The 20,124-nt window shown below is 40.7% G+C and overlaps 1 protein-coding gene across 3 annotated transcripts in view; it reads left to right on the forward strand.

The window, feature by feature from the left end:
* Window positions 1–20,124, forward strand: part of rab11fip4b (RAB11 family interacting protein 4 (class II) b) — a 51,576-nt gene that overhangs the window by 17,991 nt on the left and 13,461 nt on the right. For 2 of the 3 annotated variants that reach the window (XM_044345934.1, XM_044345935.1), the window contains exons 4-5: window positions 18,772–19,022; window positions 19,489–19,665. In XM_044345934.1, coding sequence (XP_044201869.1) covers window positions 18,772–19,022; window positions 19,489–19,665 — 428 coding nt within the window. Of the gene's footprint in view, window positions 1–7,948; window positions 8,395–18,771; window positions 19,023–19,488; window positions 19,666–20,124 lie in introns of those variants that run through there. The other variant, XM_044345936.1, reaches the window with a different exon arrangement.

The following is a 20,124-nucleotide window of genomic DNA, read 5'->3' on the forward strand; positions in this document are numbered from 1 at the left end:
GTTTACTATTTTGACCAAATGCATAATCAACAAAATGAATAAATAGAAAAATAATTGGCAGATTAATCACTATTGGAAACAATTGTTACTGTAAATATTATCTCTCCACCCCCCCAACTAATCCCTCAGTTACTGTGCAGGCACCCTGAATAGCTTAATGAAGCGACCCACCCGTGAACGCGACCAACTGTGTTCGCTGGAGTGGACGACCGAGCCGCTGGTACAGCTACTGGAAATTTAAAAGCTAACTACAGTGGTGTCCAAGAACTTAGCCCCGGTGCCACCCGTGCGCCCTGAGTCTCATTAAATAAAATGGCTAACTTCCTACTTTCTGTCCTTTCCTCCCCCCTCCCTCCCCCCCTCCCTCCCTCCTTTCATCTCTCTCCCCTGTTATCTCCCCGGACCAGTGCTGGAGGTCTGGACTAAGCTCTGTTGTCTGTCTTTCTGTCTTGTTATCCATAATTAGTGTCCAGACCCTGTCCTCTTCTTCTCAAAGTGGATAAACTGAATTGCTTGCAACAGCACTGTTTCCCCCGAGCTCGCTCTCTCTGCCGCCAAATCTGACTCAGTGTTTCTTACGCTGCTCAAGGCCGGTGTGTTAAAACCACTGCACCGCTCTTCACTAAACCCATCTCATCCCTCTTTCTATTTATTTTACTTTCTCCCTTTTTTTTTTACTCTGCAGCTCATTTTTTATTTGGGCCTTGCCTCATTTTATCATTGATCTTCTGCACCAGCTCTTCGGATCCCCTCGTTCTCTCTCTCTCTGTTTGCAGTTTTTTTGTTTCTTCGGTCACCATTTCTACCTTGTTTTTCCTCCCTTGCAATCAGTCCACTCATCCTTTATTTTTCTCCAGCATTACTTTCTTTTTCTTCCCCCTCGTCTCTCTCTGTCTCTCTCTCTTTCTTCCTCTCTTTCTCCCTCATTCTCTTTCTGTTTGTTTAATTAGGTCGCTGATTGTGTCGACTGAATAGAAACGCTGTCACAGGAGCTCAGTTCTGGATCACTGCTCCCTCCTTTTCTCTCTCTCTCTCTCTCCCCCTCTCTCTCTCTCTCTCTTTCATACAAACACAGATACTCACATACACACATATAGTCAGAGTTATGGCAACGTATCACACTTGGGGGCTGTTTCTTCAAACCCAGTGGAAATTACAATACGGGGGCCACAACAATATGAGTCACAGCATTGTTTTAAATTTAACATGTTCCCTGTTTCTAAACATGGAGTATTGACTGAAGAAGATAAGATAAAAGACCAGATAAAACTTCAATGGCTACAGCTGTGAAGATGGCAGCAATAGAGAAAGCTTGTGATAAACAGAGTCTGTAGGAAGGTTAAAGACCAAACTCACACAGGCGTGTTGCCTCAACCCCACAGGTAGCTATAAAGGAAGTTCATGCTTGCTCAAACTGTTTCAACAGGTGTTTTAGCAATGTAGTGTCCTAACGAGGTGACACACAGATGCATTTAAGGAGAAGTGTGTGACAGAATGTTTGAGGATTTCTCTTTGTGTGAGTGGAATAATACTGCAGTGGTTTAAGCTAATGTAACACTTGCGTTATTGCATTTTTAGCAGGGCACCTATGGATTACAAAAAATATCCCAATGTTCTGAGTTTCAGACAAATAAGCTATGTATTGGTCACAGTTCTGCACATTATATAGATATTTTGTTTGGTTTGTACAGTGCACACTAACCTTAGAGTGCATTGTGTCATTTGTGGCAAGTTACTTTACAGAAGCAGCTCTACAGCGGCTCACCACAAAGATGTGGAAGTGTTCGCTGTCTTCATGTGAGCCATCGATTTAAGTTCACTTACTTAAGAATGTGTCTGTTTAGAGTAGAAGATTAAAATGTTTGTGAGCAGTTTGTGCCTCACCCATTCTGTGTGGGTGTTTGTTTATCTCTTTGCAATGTGCATTTATATTCCATGACCTTGGTTCATAACACCTTTCATGGTTCAGTGTTTTTTCCCTCCTCTATGTCAGGCTAATTAGCATCCGTTGTCTGGTTGCACTGTTTCAGCTCAGCTCACACCAAGTGCGCTTCTACTCACTGTAACCTTTTAATAGAGAAAGTGAAAGCCTCCATTAAAGCCTGAACATCCTGCTGAAGCTTCTCTTCTTCAGCACTGAGCTGCAGTTTGGACAAACTTTGGCAAACTGACGATTGTTAGGACTCACAGACAACATATCATTATTTGTTGATGACTCATTTGAAGAAAGGGTGGCATCTTTACTTGGTAATATTTCAGACAGAATGGTGTCAGGCCTTATTAACCTCATCTACATCTTTTTATCTTTAAGTATTTGCTTTTGTTCTTCCTCAGACTTTTCGTTGTTTCTCCCATTTCTCTCTCTCTCTCTCTCTCTCATCTCTTCTTATCTCAGCTGTTAATCAGACCTGTCTTTATCTTCCTCTTCCTCATTTCCTCATTGATCCCACTGTCACTGGCTGCCCCAGTGGTCTGATAGTGATTTGATAGATGGGTGGTCAGGTTGTGTATTGATCATCAGGCTTTGATCTGTTGTCAGTCAGCTTTTTGCCACAGCTGCTCAGCACGCTGACAGAGAGGAGTCTGTACGTTGCTTCTCTGTCTCATTTCACCAAGGATCTCATTTCCACTATTCTAGGACAGAGAAGTTATGCACACATGACGTTACAATAAGAATAGCTTTTAAAAGGCATAATGCCTACCTGCAAAAGTTTAACACTGATCTCATTGTGTCTTGTCTTACCAGCCATTTGTCAGGAATGAAATAGGCCTAAATGGACAAAACTATAATTGTGAATAGCTCATAACCTGTGTCAGTATCTATAACTTCATAACAGTTTAAAATAACACTAAACATTATTATGACATGTAGCCAATGCTCTTATCTTCAAGCACTGTATCAGTTACCTAACAGTTGGTATAAACCTGAATTTGTAAGTAAAAACATATAGGATTGGGAAAAAAACAACAAAGAAAAACAACTATTTAGGTGTTTGAGGACTCGCTGTTGTAGTTTATTGACCTGCAGTGATTAGTTAATAGATAGAATCAACTATTTTGATAATCATATAATCATTTTAGTAATTTATTAAGATGAAAAATGCCAAATATTTGCTGGTTGTAGCTTCTCAAATATGAGGAATTGAAACTTGTATATGTCATACATGATAGTAAACTGAAAAGATAAAACAAGACCTTTGAAGACATCACCTTTAAGACATTTTATAGACATTTTATAGACAAAGTGACTGATCGAGAAAATAGTTGTTAGTAGCAGTCCTAGTGGTTTGCTATAGTTGCACTTTCAGTTGCAGTAAAAATGAGTTTTCAGTTGTTGAATTGCATTGTGACAGCAGGACCAATTTAGTTTTACAGTAAATGTGTGTGTGTGTGTGCATACCATCTGCTCTGAACAGAGTTGAAATCTTATTGTATACTTGATACTTGTCATTCATAACAGTGTCCTTTGACATATTTGAGTCCTTCCATAAACAATTGCATTCTGACTATGCAAACAGTAATCAATACCTCTGCAACTAGGTGTGAGTTTTCCCTGCAGGCAACAGTAACCCAGTAGCCTGGTTTCACTCATACTACAGCTGAATAGTCACCAACAGATGGATGTGTAATGCAATAGGAAGTGGTCCACTCTTTACATATTTGAACTGCAAGTTCCCTTCAATATTCAAATATTCTCTATGAAACTGGATATGATACATATTCTATGTCATTTTAATTCTATTCCTGTCAAGTTTGAAGCAGAGCAAACAATACTCAGTTATTCATGGTCTCACTTTTTCTATCAAGCCCGATAAAGGCAAGATAGCATCAGAAATTATACTGCAGATTTGAGCCTTTTCAGTGTCTCTCTCACTCTATCTGATCCCTCCTCTCGCCGCCTCCGCTGCCTACATTGTTATTATAGTGAATCTCACAAAGTTGTGCAGATGGTGTTTGCATGTTGTCAGATCTACTGCTCTGTAGCAGATGTTAGCTGCAGATATACTCCTCCAAACCCTAATCCTTTAATAATACAGGACACTTAGGCTGCTTAATAAAAAGAAAAACTTTTCAAATTACATGTAGTTATCAATTTTACCAGAAATTATACACCATAAAAAATCCAATCTGTGAATGTGGTCCAGCAGCCTGATAATACATGGCTGGTAGAACTGAGCAATTAAAGGACACCAGGCAGAAGTACTGATCTAATGATTTGAAAATGAATGTACTTAATTACAACAACGTCACAAGAAAACTTTAAGCACACATACGATGCGTGTGACAGAATGTATGTGTACTCTTCTTCTCATATGTCCACAGCTTTGTGTGTATCTAGAACAAGTAGCAGCAGAGTTATCGGCATTCACAGCACTCGGCCCGAATAAACAGCCTACCAACCCACTGCCCCCCTAAAGAGTATCCCTGCCTCATTTATTTCTTGTAAGCCTGTGCTCTCCTTTCCCTCTCTTCTGCTGTGGGGCCTCTCCCTCCCTCTCCCGCTCTATCCATCTCTACCCCCCACCCTCTTTCCTCTCTATCATTCGTCTTGCTGCAATGCGAATGCCAGCAGCCGGTGGAGAATCCCCACAGAGCTGCTTCAGCTGAACTCTGCAACACGCACAGTTGTTGGCTTTATTTTTTTTACAACTTAAAGCTTATATATATGTGTGTGTGTGTGTGTGTGTGTTTGCTTTACCCCGTATGCGTAGCCCCATGTGTCCATTCATCTATGAGGAGTATAATGCATCTCTTGCACTCTGAATAACTTTTTACAGCACCTCCCTTCAGTCCATTACACACCATCGCTGAAAGTGATGTCATAATGTTTTCCTCTGACTTCCCCTCTCTGAATAGTATTAACAAAACTGTTTTAACACTCTCTGAAAGCATGTAGTGAAATCCAGACCCTTGGTCCATAACTATGTGTTGCCATCTGAATGAGGCAGGTAGACATGAATAGAATTGTAAATGGTTTCTTTGAAAAGAGGGAAAGGGGCCAGCCCTCTAACAAATTGCACATAAACAAATAGCCACAGGCCATTGGTTGAGCCCTTGCCAACGTCTTTGAGGAGTGAAGAAGAAAGAGAGCAAAAGAGAGAGAAAGAAAGAAAGGAGACTTGTAGGAAGGCTGCATTCCTGTCCACATAATTAGGTTTTATTTGGCTCCCTCAGCTTGGATCATATCTCTTCCCTCCTTGTCATCCTTCTCACCACCTCTCCTTCTTTTTCTCATCCCTCCATCAGCTCAAGGACACTCGCACCAAGCGTCGGGACTCAAGCAGCCACAGCTCTCTGACACATATTCTATGAGATACAGAGATTTGGCCGGCATGCAGGTTATGAGTCACCGAATTAACACTGATATGCTGAAAATATGTCAACAGGTGGAAGATAGAAAGATAGCAAGAAGGTAATAAGTTCACTGACATTTCCTTGTAATTTTAGCAGGATTAGGGGTTTTGGCTCAGCTGCCGTCAGCCTTCGCCAGCGGCTGTTGAGTCCAGTAACTGGAACAAGACGTGAAGTGTTGAAACTTCAGCGAATAAAATACAAACAGAAGCATAGAAACACACATTAATATGAAATCATGAGATTTTATCATTATTAAATTAACAATATAATGAGTTTTCTTTGGGTCTGAATGAAACCCAGTGTGGAGGAGAGACAGCCAGGAGGTGATGGGATTTTAAAACAAAGGCACAGAAGTAATATAAGCCGAAGAAAAAAAATACAGAATCTATGTCTTTATTACAAACGGCACAGAAGCCGAAGGGGATGTGTTGAGACGACGATAGAGTGTGTGATTTATGTTTCCACAGCAGAGGGAACAGGTCCTTCAAATGTACGTACAGTAAGTAGGACAGCAGCAGTACGGCAGGCGGGGAAGTTCTCAGATGACAGTATTAACAGAGAGCTGATCATCGTAGTAGCTTGTTCAGTCACCTGTGAAATTATTGGCGGTGAAACATAATGTGAATAAAAAAACTGAACCCGTCAACCACTTGTAGAGCAAATATAAAGAGCCCAGTATTTGAGGTGAGGTTTTAACAATCCAATTCATTAAGAGCACAATGCATGGAGGCCCACGCGTGATGTAAAGTTATTAAATACAGTAATACATTTCATGTGATCTCAAGTTTCTGTAAATCCTGTACAGTAACGTCAGGCAGACAAATAGAAGGCTAACAAGCTAATCTGTCTTTTAAAGGAAATAGAAGTTTAGTTTAATTTTTTAATGTGAAAACGCTCCACTGTTGAGACTGATGCCACCAAACAAGAGCAACAAACATCTCGATCATCTGGAAGTTGTTTTCTGTTTCCCTGACTCCGGTAAGAGAGTCTGGTCCGCATCCAGCCAGAAGAGGAGCAATTTAAAAGATACAATTGAGGAGTGAAGCATGGAGTGACAGCTGAGAGAAAGATTGAAGTGCTCTGTGGAGCTGAGATAAGAGCTGAGAGAGAAACAACCGTATATACACACATAGAATATTTCCGTTCATTTACTTCCACCGTCCTGGTAGAGGAATAAATTTTATGCTTAACGGCAAATCTATAAGACCTAAAATTGTGTGAAGATATGTAGTAATGTAGCAGAGATGGAATAGCAGAAAAAAGTTAGTTATAAATTATGGAAGTGTTTTCACAAAAATAGTTTTGCCTTTTAGAAGCTGCAGTGGGAAGTTTGTCTATTCTGCCCATCAAATTTACTAGTATTTAAAGTAATAATCAACCCTTTTATAACCTCCAAACCTCTTTTGAAAATCTTTGGAATTAAATTGTTCATCACTATTACAGCACTTTGTATCTGGAAAATTTAAACTTTTTCGAAAACCAGGAAGAACAAGTTTATTTACAGATTGACTGCTGTGCATTTCTGAAGGGATTTCATAAGGATTTAGAGGATTTTCTTTGGATCATATGATCCCACAAATGAAATGAAAACATGTAAGTCACCTACACTGGATCAGTTTCAGCCAACAGCAACATTCTGTATGTTCACTTGTTTGGAAGTTGATAAGTTACCACAGTGAATTGAGTTTATGTGTCATACAGATTATATAATTATATCAGATTGGATTGTGGTTATTATAAGGCTGCAACAAAATATTATTTTAATTTTTGATGAATCATTTAATTATTTTCACAATTAATTAATTGTCCACAAAATGTTCAGACAATGTTAAAAAAACACCCATCACCATTTACCAAAGCTGTCATATTTCTGTCTGACCAAAACTCAAAGATATCAGTTTAATAATGTGGAAGACTTTATGTTCATCTGTTATTTCCCTCCACTCTCTCTCATTTCCCCTGTTGTCTCCACACATTTATGAAGAATTTATGAATGATTCTTATTTTCAGGTCATTATACACTAATTAAAACATACTTATGAATATTATATTCCATTTCTGCTCTTCTGATAAGTCCATTTGGCCAGATGCCACAGGGACAGATTCAGGCACAAGTGATTTTCTGAACTCATTTTCAAGTTTTTATCTGGGTGAAAAAATAAACAACATATGATCTTTATTTGCTCTGCCACCTCTCTTCTTCTGGCTAACGCTTCCTCCGCTCTTCCCCCCCCCCCCTTCCCCATTGTGACTAACCAGTGCGTCTTTTCTTTTTGGACCCATCTTGTGGAATCTGCTGCATCACTGAAGACAAACTGTTTTTTCCTCCCTCCCCCTCTTCACAGCCCACACAGCCACTGGCCTCTTCCACAGCAGAGACAGACACAGGCAGGCAGGGCTTCACATGCAAATTTCAGCCTGAGTAGGCGGCAGCCAAGAGCAGAGTGTGCAGCAATGTTAGGACTCTCACAAGCTCCGCCCACAGAAGCCAGTTGCTAAGCAACCACCTACAAGGGGGAGGGATGAGGAGGGAGGCAGGAGGGGGGGGGGGGGGGGGGGGGGAGGTGCCATGAATTCAACAACTGTTGCCTGATCTGAGCTCTCACTGTGTGAATGCGAGTCAGCCGGCGAACCAGCCAGTGAGGGAGGAAGTGTGAGGGGTGCGAGTTGCAGAGTCTGTGCTTGTGTTTTGTGTGTGAGCGTGTGTGAATGTGTGTGTGCGTGTTGCAGTTTCTGTCGGTGTAAGAAAAGGCAGGCAGCCAGTGCAGTGCTCCTCTGCCTCTCTTTGGACTATACCACTAACAGGGACTCACCCTTTGGACTATCCCGTCGCTTCCTCCCTCCTCTTGCCTTTGAAGGGAACACCTGTGTGTGTGTTGTGTGAGTGTGTGTGTGTGTGTGAGAGAGAGAGAGAGAGAGAGCGGAGACAGCGGACTTAGCCCTGGTGAACGGGGCGAGTGGATGACTTCAGTGGATGAGGGTTTGGCTGGTGGAAAGAGGGGGACTGCTGACCATGGACTCCCCTCACTAGTAAACGGGGTAAGCCATCAGACTGCACCCAGCTAGCTGGAATATGAGGTGATGAAAGGCAACTTGACAGAAAGAGAACAAAACAGAGAAAGGAGCCAATAGAGAGATGCAAGGTTTTATGAAAGAACAAGAAGAAAGCCTAGATAGTTGATATGAGGGGGGGGAAGACTGGTGAGTTAAAGAGGGGGCAGCTCAACGGCAGTGCAGAGTCCATTGTTCCCCCCCCTCCCAATCCGTTTGTGTGTGTGTGTGTGTGTGTGTGTGTGTGTTATATGGAGTTGACCCTGTCTCAAAGCTTGCCTGTCTGTCCCGCTCAGCTAGTGGTGTCTGTGTCCTGTTGGCTCTCTTGTCTTTCTTACATCCCTGTCTGCTTTCCAGCGTCGCTTTCTATCCTTCTATCAGTCTCTCGCGTTCAGTTTCTGGCGTCTCTGTTCCGGTTCAACATGTGTCTCTGATGTTAATGGGATTAATTGGAAACCGGGGGTTGTTGGAAGGACAGAGAATGACAGTGAGAGTGATTAAAATAAGTGTGCAGGGAGGTGGACTGATGGATTGACCATGTGCAGATAGAAAAGGAAAGAAGACAGAGGAGTAGGTGACAGGTTTGCTGTTGAATGTGTTTGACGTGAACAATATTTATTTAAGACAGTGCAGACTGTTCTGATTTAGATATGGAAATGTTAGTCCATCAAAATGTTCTCTATATAAATACCAGTAACGTCCCCGTCGTTTTATTCTAGTTCATTGAAAAAAGAGAAGTGTACCCTTCAACCATAACAACCACACTCACAGTGCTGCAAGGGATTGTAGGTATTCTGTTATATAATTCATAATACCCAGACAAAATATTGTAAATTTATAAAGACAACTGATTTACTGTAAATGTATAGATCTGTAAATGTATCATGTTACAGTTAACAATTAACAAATAACTTTGACACCCAGCTAAAAGTCTTTGTGACTTTTTCTATTATTCAGATCATTCAGGGACGTTTAGTCGATGTTAAAAAGGTGACTGTGCACAAATATTGTCCTTTTTAGTCATGTGCTGTTGACAGTACAACTGATGCTCGCTGAGCCTCTTGTACCTTTTTTTTTTTAATGCGCATTCATTACTCCAAAAATAGAAAGGCAAGGTGAGTTGTATTTGTACTGTTGGAATCTCAATAGCAACGTGACATCAGTCTCTGTAGTCGTTTTGAATACTCCTGGTCTGTCACTGGACATTACATAATGAGATTAACTCTTCTTCAGCCGAGCAGGACGTTCTCTGTTGTTTGTCTCTGGCTCAGTTTATTCCTGGAAGACATTTGTTTTTCCTTTTACACATTTAGCTTGTGGGCATTTTTGTTGTAGCATTTTGAATTTTGCAGTAACTTGTTGTCTTGTTTCCTTAAACAAGACCGACATTCATCCAGGCGTGTTAGACTCTGCACAAGTGTGTACACCAGGACTAGAATAACTAGATTAACATGCAGTACAGTACTGAGCTGGACTGGATGAATGGAAGCTAATCTGCAGCAGTTAAAACAGACACTCCTATTTCATGATCTCTTCCGTACTTTCTAACACAAGAGTGAGCAAACAATAATCTCAAGACAAAACAAAGAATCATTCTGAAACATTCACAAGTTCTTAGTCATTGATTTAATGTGCTGTAGTTTTAAAGCTAAATATTGACATTAAACTTGTTGGTTGTTTCCTTGTTGGCAAATGTTTTAAAAAGGGGTTTTTGCAGCACAAAATACAAAAATTTAAATGACAAAATTCACATGCAACAGCTGAAAAGATGCCGGGGCTCGACCACCTGCTGAGGGTCTGCCACTAATGACACTGAAATGCCCCCATTCAAGAGAGCAGCAGCAGCAAGAGGGCTGACGCGTAAAGAAAGACAATGCACTTTGTTAAAGGAAAAACAGCTTCTTATTGAACATGCATTTGAGGACACAGAAAGGACAATCAGCACGCCAGACACAACAAACTTCACACACACAACAGACTTGGAACAATGAAGGAGACAGAGAGTTGTCAAGTGTTTGTGCAGCTACTTATGAGTCAGGGTGTTGTGCTTCTCCTTCAAGGTAAATATAACTTCTCCTCTTGTAATCCGTAATTCAAGGGAACATGACTGAACCGCATCACAAATGCAAAATCAGAAGATTGAGGCACTGACATGATTTAATTAGTCGACTGACAAATTGAATTTACATGTAGTTGCGGGAAATCGTGAGGAGCATGTTTCACTATTATCTGATGTTTTATTAGGTTAAATTAATTGGTTCATTTATTACACAGCTGTTATAGTGTTAGAGGAATAAAAAACAAAACAGACTCATGGCTTTAGTTTGACTTTCGATGTTAATGTTGACTTCCTTGTTCCTTTCCATGAGCAGTTGTCAAACATTTAAGAGTTTAAAACAGGTGGTTGCTTCCTGGAGGCGCACGCACACACACACACACACACACACACACACACCTGCTTACTTGGCATGAGCTTCTCTTAATTACTCTTCAATATGACACTAATACTGATCAACCCACACTTGGATTTTTGTGAGACACACAGATATTAAGCTTCCTTGTGTATTTCTGCAGTAGACGCCACTCTCACGGATTGTAAACATGCACAGATGCACAGATAAGACAGTAAAACACTGCACTTGGTTTAACATTTCAACTGGATTATGCTTTTTCGTTAATGTCACACATTCACACACTGATAGTCACACTTGCTCGTGTAGAGCATTCACTGTTTGTTGTGCACCAGTAATTGTAATCTACAATTAATAAGATAAATTGTTCTGTCATGCTCTCAAGGATTGTGTCTTTGTAATTAAAGATACAGTCCACACACACACACAAACAAACAATGTAACAGAACACTTAAATAACTCTTAATCATAAGATGAATTTCAAGTTTTTCTTGGTTATAACGGGCCTGTACACACACCTACACACACTTATAACAACATCTGGATTGACACACTGTTCCCTAACAGCTAAACTTAACTGTCACCTCTGCCTGTCTGGTTTTAACCCTTTACTCAACTCATAAAACCTAATCTGAATGTTCATTTATTCTCTAAACTATCCCCAACATGATGTAGTTCTTTCCTCTCGCCTTTCTACTTTTTCAAGGACATTTGCTTCAGAAATACAAGAGTAAACACAAACACTGTCACACGTCTTGAAGTTTCCTGTGTGTTTCATTGAGAATACTCCAGTCCCTCCCTACACTGTCCTTTGTCCAGAGCAACATTCCTGGTAATCCAAGCAGCTACCTGTTCTCATCGGGACTCAGGTGGAAACAACTGTGTGTTTGTGTTTGTGTGTGTGACCTGTGCAGATAGAGTTGTAGTGTTAAGAAAAACCTTCCCTGTGTCAATGTTTTGATGAAGACGAATGAGCAGGGAGGATTTCTCAGGTCTCAGGTGTTTTTTTGTTTTTTTTATGTCACTCGGGCATGTGTGTGTGTGTTTCTCATTTGCTGAAACTCAAGGTCCTCATAGTGCGAAGTCATGAGTCATAACTTCCCCTCGGTGTAATGAGTGAGTGTGTGAGTGCGTAGGAAGAGTTTTGCTAACCGTATGAGCTGATTAATACACACACACACACACACACACACACACACACACACACACACATAGGCGGATACATACACACTAAATAATGACTGTTTATGTTCCCGTCATGGTATGTTGCGAAAGTGATACTGAAAATAATTGATGTAGATGTGAATATAATCATTATTCAGCAAGTTAATTATATTTAATAGTAATATATGTATATTAGAGCTGTGACTAATGATTTTCATCATCAATTAATCTGCTGGTTATTTTCATTTTGTATATGAAATGTCAGAAAATAGTGAAAAATAACAAAACAGAAAGCACGTCTTCAACTGTTTCGTCCAAACAGTAACTCAAAAACATTCAGTTTAATATCATGTAAGACAAATAAAAACAGCAAATCTTCACATTTGTGAAGCTGGAACCAACAAATGTTTGGTTGACTACGATCAACTAGTTATTTCAGCTTTAGTGTAACATATCTGTGAATCTTTAAAGCCGTTTATACCCTCCTGTCCCGGAGCTTCTTGTACCAGCTGTGGGGATCTGACATGACAGAAGCCGCCTTTGCTGAGTGAAATTGCCGGATATCAAAGCAAAAAAAAAAAAAAAGCATTAAACGATTCATTTAATGAAGGTGAATATTTTTGTGGTGGCAGCTCTTGAGGAGCTCATGACTGAGAGAGGAATGGAGGGAAGAGGAGAGAAGGAAAGAGATGAACAAAGAGAAAGAGAGAGATGAAGAAAAAGCCTCTGCAGAGAAATGCCTCTTATCTCCGTAGCTCAGTCTGACAAAGACGAGCAGAGAGATTCTGCTGCTCTCCGTCTGCTATTTCAGTGCCGCCCTCCTCTCTCTCTCTCTCTCTCCAGCTTTCCTTCCTCAATCCTCCTCTCCTTCTTTCTTTTTTCTCTCCATCGTCCATCCATTCCCCTTTTTCAACGTGTCTCTCGCTCCTCTGCTCATCCTCTCGTCCCTTTACTGCTGACTCACACTAAATCAAAGCTTCGTCAGTGTGGATCGATCCAGTCGATGTCAGTTCATGTGTCTGCTCATCCAATCCCACCCACACACTCTGCTGTAGCACTCTGTCTCTGTATTGTCTTCTCTAACATTTGTTTGGCTTTATTCTTTAGCAACAAGGTGATTACTGTCTAACTAGCTATATAGCAGATATGCAACACTTTTTAAAAGCTTATAAGCTACATAATGCTTTTAATTTCTAATGACACACCACAAAAATGTTCCCTAAATATTGTTGGAGGCCACTCCTCAAAAGAGATCATCTGAAAGCTTTTTAAGAGTGCTAAAGCTCTTTTAAATGGTGACGCTTAAAAATGTGATTTCTTACATTTCTACGGCAGATCATCAGTTTGTCTGAAATCTCCTGCCTTCTATGAACACCTATTACATGATGAGATACTTTTATATGATTCAGTAAATATTCCAAAAAAACAAGTTGACGATAAATGAGTGAAAGTGAATTTGAACACACACGTGGACATCTCACTGTACTGGCTGGTGTCCATTCATAGTCTGGCAAGTTCAAAGCCCTTTTCTCCCTCCTATTACATTCTGATCAATACGTCTTGAAATGCATGGTCATCCACATAATTCTCCGCTGTGCCAGGAGGGCAGATTAATGATTTGTTCAGCACTAAAATGGTATTGACCCTCAGCACTCAGCATAAACTAAGAGGCTGTGAGGAGAGGTGGATCGAGAGTCTATCTCTTTAATGGCGGCTCCAGAAATGTTGTTGTTCAACTTGATAGAGTTTGGGCCCTTGATAGCTCAGAGATTGAACACTAACCGTAAGTTAATTGGCCTTTTAGTAATTAGTTCCAATCACTCCGCTTGTCACTCTCTTGTGTATGCGTGTGTGTAAAGCTTTTATTGTGTACAAGAGTATATGGTCACGGCTCTGTGGGATAGTTACTGACTCTGTGAAAATAGTGAAAAGGGGAAACTGTCAGACACAGAAGAGAAATAAATGATTTTCTTTAACTTGTTGAACTAAAGATGATTAAGATAGACATTTTGACTTTTCATTGATTGATTGATTTATTGACCGGGACAGTGTGCAGTTTGAAACATTGAAGATGTATTGCACCAGAGTTAGCTTGAAGCTAGTTTGCATCTGTCGTCCCCAACAAAAAACATACAACATCAATGTCAGTTAGAAACATGTCAAATTTAAACCAAGACCATAGATGGAGTTTAGACTCAATGGTCACACAGCTGAAAGCAATAAAAGCACAGTTGTTACCAATAACATGTGGCCATCATTAATGTTATTGTTAGACCAGAATGATAAAGCTCTCTTAGTCCATCTACTCTCAGTTTCCTACCAATAACAAGTCAATTTGATTCGACTTCCTAAGAATACTGATTCACCTCTGTTATATTTATGCCCATGACGAATTTGCATCAAGTATTTGGATGGGTTCACGATTTGACTACAGGTCACATCAGAGGAAATAAAATAGCATTGTATTGAATCTGGGTAGGAGGACTGGAGATAAACTTTCGGTTTCTCTCCCACTCACCTGTTTTGCTCCAAGTTTCGGTTACACAAACACACACTTTATTATGCAATGTGAAAATACTGTCTGTTTGTCTCCTTAGCAACAAATATTGAAGCAGTAATATCAATACGGTAATGTTATTGACATTTTACAGTTTTTGTACTGTAACCTCAGGGCGTTGCTCAACAGCTGTAGGATGACAAATACATTACGCAACATTTTGAGTCCCAGAACTGTGTCAACACAGTGTTAACAGAAGTCATCTTTCCTTATGCACTGCTGAAAAATGAATGTTGTTGCCGAGCTTGACATAATTATTATCTAATTACTTCAAAAAGTTGTATGTGGTATTAATTACCAATTAGGTATTGGAAGCATATTCCTTGGTTAGTGGTGCTTGTTGTTTTTTAAGTTGGTTTCAGTTGCCTCTCGTCTCTTTCACCTTCCATATATTTCTCTCCAGTTGACGTGCGGTGGTCTTTCTTCTGCTAATCTGAGAGAAGTGACAAGTGTACCCACACCTTCTCTTTTTACTCCTCACTTCTTACGTTTCTGTCGCAGCTGCAATGGATGTAAATAATACATACGCCATTCATATTCACTCATCCACCTTCCCTGACAGCCCGGCTGTGTTTGTCTCATACATAACCATTCATGCTGAACAACTGTTTTTCTACCTCGCAAAATCTTGGCTGACAGTCTTCAAGTGTATGTGTCTGTGTGTATACTATAGGTGTCTGACCTGTATTTTTCCAGGGAAAGTTTGAAGAGAATACATCTTGTCAGGCTTCAAGTTTGTTTGCGCTTGTGGGTGAACGAAAAGTGGTTCGGACCAATCAGCATCCCATGAGGAATGGTGTATAGTTAAGGTTTGATGACAGCGAGAAGTTAGCCCGTAATAGACAGTGATAGACAGATGGTTTATCCAATCACCTGCCAACTCTCTTCCTGAAAGTGCGTGCCCTTGTCCAGTTTCCAAGGACGACTTCTCAGATGGTTCTGTGCAACAAACCATCTGGCGCGTCAGGTTACGTCCACACATGATGTGTGATGGATGAGATGTTGTCATGTGTTGGTAATTTAGCATCACTGATTGCTTGTCTAAGTGAGTAGGTGGACAGAGATCATTCATATACACAGTAGACTTGAATTGAGGGAGAATGATTCTTTCTCCTTGTCTTCTTCATCTTTCCATCTTTTCCCTCTCTGACATTAGTCTCACCTGGGAGAATGGGAAGAAGAGCAGGGTAGGGATGTCTGTATTTTAACTAGGTCAAACCCTGCAGCAACAGGCTCACAGAGAGATCAGAAAAAATCTTTTTGCTATTTTATTTCAACTGCAAGTAATGATATAAAGCTTTGTTGTTTTTTTTCATTTTTTACGTTTGAAAAAGGCAATCCATGAACATGAACGTGGATCAATACACAGAACTGTACAGATGCTCTTTCATCACTATGTTCTGTGATGCATTTGGGCCCTTTGGCATGATGCAGCATACGTCATAAATGTTGACGTTTGGTATAAGTTATGGCTAAAAGCATCACAAGTATTGAACGGTGTTCTGGTTTTGGTGTTTTAAAGAAAAACTGGATCAAACATGATTTAATTGTATTTTTAAAAATGCTTATTAAAGACAGGAGCGTGCAAAGCTAGTACAGTTTACTGTTGTAAATAACATGAAGAAAGGCTTCAGACTCCTGTTGATACTGTGAATCATCAAAAAAAGAACCAAAAATGTAATGGCCATAGAAAAATCCTTTGGTCAAAGGGGATGTGAAGGCATGTCAGGCTTTAGGCTGCATGTACTATATGTTAGGGTTGATACTCCTGTCAGTGCCCCTGAACACTGGCAATGGCATAAAAAAACAAAAAAAGGAACCGGATTTTGCCCCCAGGCACTGCACTGCGGCTGCCCGCTGCTCCTTTTGTGTGTATAGGATGGGTCAAATACAGAGGATCAATTTCCCCACAGGGATCAATAAAGTACTTCTTCTTCCTCTTCTTCATTTTCTTTGTCTTCTTCCTCTTCTTCTTAAAAGCACAGCAGATCTTGGCGTCGTCAGTTCGGAGCCATTGGCAGGTTGGATGCAGTTTGGCAGCTTAGCTGTGTTTCTGCTCTGGGGAATCTAGCAACTCAAAACACTCTGTAGACTCATGTTTTGGCAGTTACAGCCCCTGGGCTGTTCTGCTGGTACGGGAGGAGGCATACTGCACACACACACACACACACACACACACACACATCATCCCTTTTCTTACTATTCTCGTCAGAGCAAAATGAGAGTGGCTGTCAGAGTCCAAAGCGCTTCTGGTTGAAAACACACACACACACAGTGAAATGTTAATGTCCGTCGGTGTCTTTGCCCGAAACAAGAACTGTCAGAGAGGCTTTAATTGGCAGCCTAAATGATGGCACATGTGCTTCTGTTCTCCTGAAAATGGTACTTGACTGACTGCTCAACATGTGTTGTTTCTATTTTTCTGCAAGGACGCCTGAGTGAATGAAAGAATACTGACACACATTCACCTGAACAGAAGAAAATAAAGCAGTTTTAATGCTTTGAAATGAGCAGTCTACAGCCTTCAGTAGGCATATTGTATTAGTGTAGTAGTCATAATATAGTATAGTTATTGAAAATGAAGGTATTAATAACTCAGGAAGTTTAACCTAAATGTTATAATGAGGGTATTTTGTGATGATGGGCCTATATTTTGACAAGCTCTAACAATAATTGTCTGCATGATGTGAAGTAGCAGCACTACGTATGAAAACCTTCCTCTATCTTCCCTCCACATAACAAACTCAACAGGTGTCAAACTTTCCCGTCATGTTAGCTTGTTCAGTTGTTTTTAACTGTGGGGGTGGAGTACAGAGGGGGGGGCTGCCTATTTCCTTGCCTCACACTGTGTTTCTTTCTCTGCTGCAGGGAAATAAGGAGGCTGGTCTAAGGAATGCAAAAGAGACCTTTATCCTTTGTTTTGTTCTCTAGCCACAGACCTCATGTCGGCTCTTTGTAGCAGCACAGAGCCTCGGTGCCTGTGTCCAAAGGGTACTTTTTAATTTAATCGTGTAGATTGTGTTGATCATGCCTAGAGCTGAAACAATCAATTTAACTATTTTGATAATCGATTAATCGTTTTAAGTCATTTTTAAAGCAAAAACTCCAAACTTTCTCTGGTTCCAGCGTTTCCAGTGTGAGGATTTCTTGCTTTTCTTTGTCTCATGTGATAATAAATTGATAATCTTTGTTTTCTTTTTAGATTAATCAGACAAAATAATACAATTTATGGAAATTGTGGGCCTTCTTCACTGTTTTCTGACATGTTACAGACCAAACAATGAATCGATTCATTGTGAGAATAATCATAAGACTAATTGATAATGGAAATAATTGCTAGTTGCGGACCTATTGATGACATGTGTGCATGGTTGTTCAGGCACGGCATTGAATATTAGCTGTTGAAGCTGTCTACACCAGTGTAGCTTAGAAAGATGCTAAGTCAGAGTTGTGAGTGAGAGAGAGAGCAACAGAGGCTGACAGTCTGAATTTATATTAGTCTGTATTGTTGTGTAACATCAACCTGACTGTCCTCATGCTACCTTGTTATCTTTCTTCTTTCTGAACAGCTCTGACACTCTCCTCTAATCTCACCCTCATACACGCTATATTACTAATTCCTTTTCATTCGTTTCAGGCTTTGTTGCTGGTGCACTCTTTTCCCTTTTTTTCACCGGTTGTATTATTTTTCCTCCTCTCCATCTGTACCCTCTTCCATTACTACTGCTCTCTCTCTCTCTCCCTCTCTACTTTTTTGATTGTTTTACTCACTCATACCCAATATATCACTGCTCTCTCTCTCTCTCTCTCTCTCTCTCTCTCTCTCTCTCTCTCTCTCACCTGCCTCTCTCCTTCATGCTGATGTGTGTTTCAGCTGTTCAGTCATGTTGAGATAAGGCCTTGTTCTCGTACCACATTTGAGCCGTTGACGAGTGCAACTAGATGGAGCGGGACACGTGACCTTTGACCAGTTGCCCTTTCACCCTTATAACCCTCAGACCCCTTGTGTGTGAACTTTAGACCATTCCCACAATAATGGAATTTACTAAAGAAGTAATCCAACTTCTGGAAGATAATACGTTATATGGTATCAGAGAGTACTTTGTAGTTAGAGTGTTAACACTGAATTTGGCGAAGAAGAAAGTGTCTGTAATTTGTTTAACTCATCATATACTCTTTCTTTCTCTCCCTCCTCCTCCTCTCTTCTTTGCCTCTCATCCCATCATTGTCCAGGGTGGTGAGGAGGAGCGGGTTTGTCCGGTCATCATGTGCACGCGGGCCTATCCTGACCCCGTCCCTGAGTGCCAGCTGTTCCCCGAAGAGGTGGAGGAGCCTGAGGAGGAGGTGGCAGACGAGGGCAGGGAGAGGGAATCAGACAGAGACAGCGCTGTGGAGAGCACACAAGGGTCAGACACCTCAGAGGGACTGACCAGACCAGGGGACAAGGAAGACGCACTGGGGGATCTCTTCTTCCCCGGGGAGAAGTAAGAACTGCTGCCGTCTTTTGTTACTTCTGTTTTTTAAGTCTGTCTCACTGTCTTTAAATCTCCAGTGCACATTCTTTATTCCTGTGCTACGTACAGTAGAGACCTTCTCTCAAGGGGATATGTGTCTTGTCTGTTTCACAACCATTTATCTATATAGTTGCTATTCAGCATCATTTGTCTTCACTTCTCTTTTCTCTGTTAGACTAAAAATAAAGATACATTACTTTCAAGTCAAGTCCTACAACCACTGTCAGCTGTCTAGTATCTATAAGTGATATTTTGGGGCAGATGTGTTCTCTAAAACCTAATAAAAGTATATAATGGGAAGCTACTTTAATAATCACGTCATCATTAAGTGCCTGCGTTTTAATTCACCACTCAAAAATGAAGATGACGATCACAGAGTGACTGCTGCATAATAAGTATTATACCAACATCTCCATATTTTTCCTGGTATGGACAGGTGTGGACAGACTAGCATCTCAGTGACCTCTGACCTATCCTCGGCTTCTCTCAACGAGGAGCAGTTTGAGGACTACGGAGAAGGGGAAGAACCAGACTACACTCCAAGCAGCCCCAGTCCAGACGACGAGACTCGTACCAACGGGTACTCTGACCTCGGCTCATCTGTTCCCTCTAGGTAAGAATTTTGGTACCAAACGTCAGTATTGTGTTGGCAACACTTTTGAACTGTTTAAAATGATACTCAGCTCTTGTTGTCCCTTTGAGCCTATGATCATTTTTAAAAGAAACACTGTTATTCCAGGAGTTTCTACAGTGTATTTTAAGCCACCTCACCTGAAATAATGATGACCTCAACATCATAAAAGAATCAATAATGTGTGAAATAAAAGATAAGCCTTGACAGAAAGAAAAGAAAAATAGATATTTTTTACCCAATATAGTCTAGTCGGGCTTTTGTTTAGACTATCATCTCCTACCTATATTTATGAGGGTCTGGGTGGCTCAGACTGATCAGAGCTGTAAAATGCTGCCATGAGGGAGTACAAAGACATTACTAGGAGGAGGAGAGGACATTTCTCATCATTTGATAACGTTAAAAGTAAAGTTAGCCTTTGCTGTCGGCTTCCCGACTCAT

This window comes from Thunnus albacares, chromosome 3, assembly GCF_914725855.1.
Source record: "Thunnus albacares chromosome 3, fThuAlb1.1, whole genome shotgun sequence".
Taxonomy (NCBI): Eukaryota; Metazoa; Chordata; class Actinopteri; order Scombriformes; family Scombridae; genus Thunnus; species Thunnus albacares.